General features: G+C 44.9%; 1 protein-coding gene across 2 annotated transcripts in view; it reads right to left on the reverse strand.

Moving 5' to 3' along the window:
- The window catches only part of DDX19B (DEAD (Asp-Glu-Ala-Asp) box polypeptide 19B), a 9,968-nt gene extending 5,110 nt beyond the window's left edge, over nt 1–4,858 (reverse strand). Inside the window, exons 1-5 of one of the 2 annotated variants that reach the window (XM_009710437.1) lie at nt 4,806–4,858; nt 4,318–4,371; nt 3,287–3,422; nt 835–920; nt 59–161 (exon numbers count right to left, since the gene is read on the reverse strand). In XM_009710437.1, the coding sequence (XP_009708739.1) occupies nt 59–97 (39 nt within the window). In that variant the 5' untranslated portion in view covers nt 98–161; nt 835–920; nt 3,287–3,422; nt 4,318–4,371; nt 4,806–4,858. Of the gene's footprint in view, nt 1–58; nt 162–830; nt 921–3,286; nt 3,423–4,317; nt 4,372–4,805 lie in introns of both variants that reach the window. The other variant, XM_009710438.1, reaches the window with a different exon arrangement.
- Between the last annotated feature and the right edge of the window lie 491 nt (nt 4,859–5,349).

Genomic DNA, 5,349 nt, shown 5'->3' on the forward strand with positions numbered 1-5,349 from the left:
CACTGCACCACCACCAAACCCCCCACCCCCCGAAACAGTCACGTCCCAGAAACTTCACCTGTGGATACTTGTTCCCAGGTTCAACACGACTGAGCATGGCCAGGACAAAGGCAGCCGTCTTGCCAGTACCGGACTGAGATTGTGCGATCAAGTTCTGTGGGCTGCAGAACACACAGCAGACAGGAGCTCAACCAGATGAGCCACCCAGACAACGTAATCATGGGGTTGAATGATAAAGGAAATGCAGCGAGTGGCATTTTAATACCTTTTAGATTTACCACTGCTCTGGACTGGTGCCTAACTTGACCAGCTACACTCCACAGGGCAGATGTTAGTTTCTGCCAACTCGCTCTTTCAGCACCTCTTGATTATGGAGATTTGGAAAGAAAACTGCGATTATCTGTCAGTACTTTTCCATTTTGCATATCTCCCCCTAGTGTCTCAATACTTCATACATTTCAGCTCAGGGGCGCCGTGAAGAAAGCCAGCCACGCAGGCAATACAGCATCTCAAGTTTTCCCACCCACCCAGGATTTCTGGAGCTACGTTCCATAGGAGCGTTATTATTTCTCCTCTGCACTTACTGGGAAAATCGGATTGACCTCAGCCGAACACTGCGGCACTGTGTGTTCGGTACCAGCCCTAGCAAAAGGACAAATCCATGGCTGCTATCACATCGTTCGTGACCACGGAAACACCGTGACACAGGAACCTTTTCACCACAGCCCAGACAGCTTCCTCATCATCATCCTCCCCTCCAAAGTTCAGTAATAGTTCACTAAATCTTTCAAATCCTTCCTATACTGGAAGGGAGTAGAAAGTATGTGTACGTACGGTTCAACATGGGCAGGGCATTCTCTTGTATCTTAGATGGTCTGTTGAAGCCCATGGCATAGACTCCTTGCAGGAGCTGTGGTTTCCTGAAAACAGAGTTTTTATACCGTGAGCTATTAAAGTCCATTCGGTTTTCATTTGCGCACAAAAAGGTGAGAAAAACCCTTGCAATCAGACCGAGAGCTGCCCCTATCTGTGCACGTGCTACAATCACACTGGTGAAATGCCTATGATCAGTGCCTGGAAGCTACAGTAAGTGACAGCAGAAAGTTTGGAAAGGAAGCTTTGCAAAAATCCCTCAATTTACTAAGTCAGCCTGCACACCTGCCTTTCACAGCTACGTGGAAAACCTTGTGTCATAGCTCTAGGGCTAGCGCCGGGCTTCTTGTTCTAAAGCAGCTTTTCAGACAATCCCAGGAATCCCAGAGCAGAGAGCATTAATCCTGTCCTTCAGGCCAATCCTTTTTCCTCAGTGATGTCTAATCTCAGCACCAAAATTATCACTCCTTGAAGACTCAAATACGGGACAAAGCGACCTCAGTACACGAGGAACAGAATGAAGTATAACAACATGAAATCACTGCAAGGACTTCAGTAAGTCGTGACAGATTCTGTGATACAAACTGATGCCTTAACACCAGAGTGATACTGGCTTAGTGCACAAAACTGGTGAACGACTGATAAACTTAGTTCGCCGTGCCTACATCTAGTGATCCATGGTTATAACCCAGCACTCAAACCGAAGCGTGTGGTGACACTGCTAGTCCTCAAATGCTCATCAATTGCTTTTTCTCAAGAGAGCTTTCCAGTCTCAGCAGACACTTGTGTGGACAAGGAGATCCAAGAACAACCTAAAATTCAGGTTATGGTGCTAGCGAACTCTTAGCCGGTGACCTCCAAGTGCTTACTGGAGTGCTGTTGGTGCTCAGAAGTAAGGGCTTTCCTTTCAAAGTGGGTTACAGGTTTCCTACCCACCATTTCCCACTGTTAAGAACTTCCTATTCAGCACAACATGCTTTTTAAAAATCCCATATTACTTTCAGATGACAGCTGGAACAAAAGCTCTTTGAAAATGTAACCTTGTGCTGCTCAGAAGAAAGGACATACAAAGCCCAATTCTGCAGCAGTTGCCAAGGATACACCAAGTCATAACAAAATGAAGACTCAATTAGTCTGGCCGCCCCCATCATTAACTCACTCGGACTGTTTGGCTTTTGAAAGATGGGAATTAGTCTAACAGGCACTACAGGATCTCAGCTTTTTTTGTAGACGTTCAACCACTACCATTAACAAAGTGAAATGACATCCTGACATTTCATGGTGCAAAGTTTCACCAGCTCCCATTTCCCCGTGGAGCTTGCAAAAGAGCAACAAAACGGAGATCATCAATATAACCAACAACCCCAACAGAACAGCCTCTTTAGCGCATTAAAAAAATATATAAATCTATCATGCCTTAAATTCAGCTACCACAGTTTGAAAGATCCACTGGTAAAGGTATTCAATAGGAAGAGACAGAAAATCCTAAGGCTAGTAGTTTCTCCAGTACATAAACCCAATATCGCTGGCAGAGAAAAGAGAAGCTTTTCCCTTTGCGCTATTCACTGCTGCTGCTGGACCTTCACAAATAACAGTCAGAAAACAGGGAGAGAAGACGGTCGCGTTCATTACTTCCGCTCATAAAACCAATCTCGTGTTTTCCAAAACACGGCCGTGCTGCTGCAACACCTGCTCCCAGCGACCACGCATTTCCTGGGGAACTGGAGGTGAAATAAGGATACCTCGGACACAGCAAAGGTCTCACTTTGCACTTCACGTAACCCTGGTGGCAGTGGCCGTGGAAGGACAGCCCTCCCTCCTCCGTTCACCTCCTCCAGCTTATCGCACGTGAGCTCCGCTATGCATTTGAAGACCAAAACCCACATATTAAAATTCAGGATAGCGTTGCGAGAGCTGGTTACAGAAAGCAATGCTAGCTCTACACAGACCAGGAATTAAAACGAGCTTGTTTCAGATGGAAGCCTTCGCAAGGCACCAAGATAAAATTATTCTCCTTGCATTTAAATACTACAATAAATGATATGCTAATTTATTAATGACAAATTTGCAGTAACTTGAAACAGAAACCCACGCACTTTTAAGCAGTATCTCCTATGCAGCCAGGGAATCTATCAGGACACGATGGGAGGCTCCAACTATCCGATCGGCTCCAAACTCAAATCTGCTCTTACCAAAGTGAGACTCGCCAAAAAGTGAGTCAGTGCTGCTCTCCCTGAGTTCAAGAACGAGGCTTACTACAACTGAGCGGGCCAAACAATACGCTGAAAAATATAGTCATAAGGGAGCCGGTTTAATATTTCTGTTGCCAGGTTTTAACAGCTCAACAGAGAGAAGTCTCTGGCTCATCCCAACTCATTACCCTTTTAGCAGCTTTGAACTGACAGGCACTTACAGATGCAGCTCCTCAAAAGACTTCACGGAGTAGAGAGGCGACGTGGGATCCCTCTGCAACACCTCCACTTGATTTGTTGTGTCAACCAAGTTACTGCGAATTAGCTTGTTCAACAAGGACTGGGCAGCTCTGTCCTCTGTTGAAAAAAAGAGGTAGAAAAAAACAAATACCATCACAGCCCGTTTCAGGCGTGGCTCCCACTGAAAGGCTGCAGTACTGAGCCAGTTAAAAAGGACAAGATGCGTCCAAACACTGAAATTCTCTGTTACAGAGAAATCTCATAAAAAAATGCCCAAACTTCCTGAATGAGACATTTATCACAATATCCCAGAGATTCACATTTAATATCCAGGAAGGCAAACCAAAGCAAGCACTGTTTTGAGGGGGACCTTAAGAGATACAGAACTCTGCTTATTTAAGGTATTATAGCTTAACATCTAACTGCGAGGTGGGACAGGGTTAAAAGCCTCTTAAAGCCTCGCTGTTATCTGACATGTGGGCAGACACCTTTTAGGTTTTTTTTCTCTTTTTAAGGAAAGTTTGAGGACAAGCGGTACTTTGAAAGATTCCAGGGCTGAAATGCAGCAAGGGCTGAGGATAAGTGAGATGAAAATGGAAAGTTAAACTGCTGCACTTTGGGGTTTTGCTACATCATCTGTTTTCTAAAGCCACCTTCTGAAAGATTTAGAGCCAGTACCCACCTCTTAACAGCCATTTTATAAATGCAACATGTTGGTTGCTACAGCAATTCCAGCTCCAGGTTATCCAACTGCTCCTGTATCCAGTCCTGCCTTTGAGGAGACTGCTATCCCCTTATTTCTCTCCACTCTAATCCAGGAGTCTCCCAAGTTATTACAGGGCCCAATGGCTTTAAAAGTATTATGGAGGAAGGACATGTCTTACAATTAAGTCCTTGGGGCAGGATACAAGATCATCCATCCTGAGACATAAGGCAGACTTACTTTAAGTATATACGAAATTAATTTCTTTTCAACATTGCTTGCCAAAGCTTTTTTCAAGAAGGCACTTACCCTTCTCCTCATCCTCCGTCTTCTCTATGTTGTCATCTGCCTTGACAACAGCACCTAAATTAAAACAGACGTTTTTGGGGCAGGTGTGAGGTCAGGCAGCCCACACCCACAGAGTTTTAGGTTTTAAATATTGTGGGAAAAGCTACAAAAACCCCCATTTTCCTGACGACAGCCCTGCTCTATCAGTGCACAGAAGAAACCCAAGTTACGGCCTGCTCTGTATGGCCAAATTGAAGTTTATCAGCCATACCAGCAGATTTGGCCTGCAGAGCTCCTTGAATACAGCAAAACATGATTAAAAAAAGTTAGCCTAGCAGAACAAGCATGTGAGCCAGATATTTAGCCTATGCTGCTGTTTCATCTTAGCTTTATGTTTCCCTTTTATGGAATTTCTCAACTAATCGGGAATTTACTTTGGCAGCAGTGCTCCACACCCAACGGAAACACATTATGCCCTTTCTAAGACCATCTGAGCGGCCGGAACTCACCATTGGCATCTGGTTTGGTTTTTTCCTCCTTCAGGTGTAAACTGCTCAACTACAAGTGAGGAAAAACACAAAATCAGAGTCATTCAAAGGCTACCATACCTACGTTTTACTACTGGCCAGGAAAACGTGAGCTTTCATCAAGGCTTCCAGATTTACCACCTGCTAAAATTATTGCACAGTGAAAACCCATCCTCGAAGGCAAACAAGATGAACTTACTGAGATGAGCTTGATTTCAAGAGTTTTAAAACAAATACCGCTTTTTTTAAGCTGTAACAACGACACGGAGAAGGGATTTGTTTTCTGTCCCTGCATCTCCACTTCCTAATAGCTCTGCTGACCACAAATGGGAGAAAATTTACATTCCAGCACAGAAACTGGAGCCACGCGCGGTCCTGGCTGACACAAGCTGTCCCAGGACTAGTCCCTTTCACTGAGGGTTTGTTTTACCACCAGAAATGTGACAGGGAGAGGAGCCCTGAGGGTCTTCCCGCATGTCCAGGGGCTGCGTTAATGTCCTCCATGCTAAAGTGCAGCACTTGAGCG

Source organism: Cariama cristata, unplaced genomic scaffold (assembly GCF_000690535.1).
Source record: "Cariama cristata isolate BGI_N322 unplaced genomic scaffold, ASM69053v1 scaffold26891, whole genome shotgun sequence".
Taxonomy (NCBI): domain Eukaryota; kingdom Metazoa; phylum Chordata; class Aves; order Cariamiformes; family Cariamidae; genus Cariama; species Cariama cristata.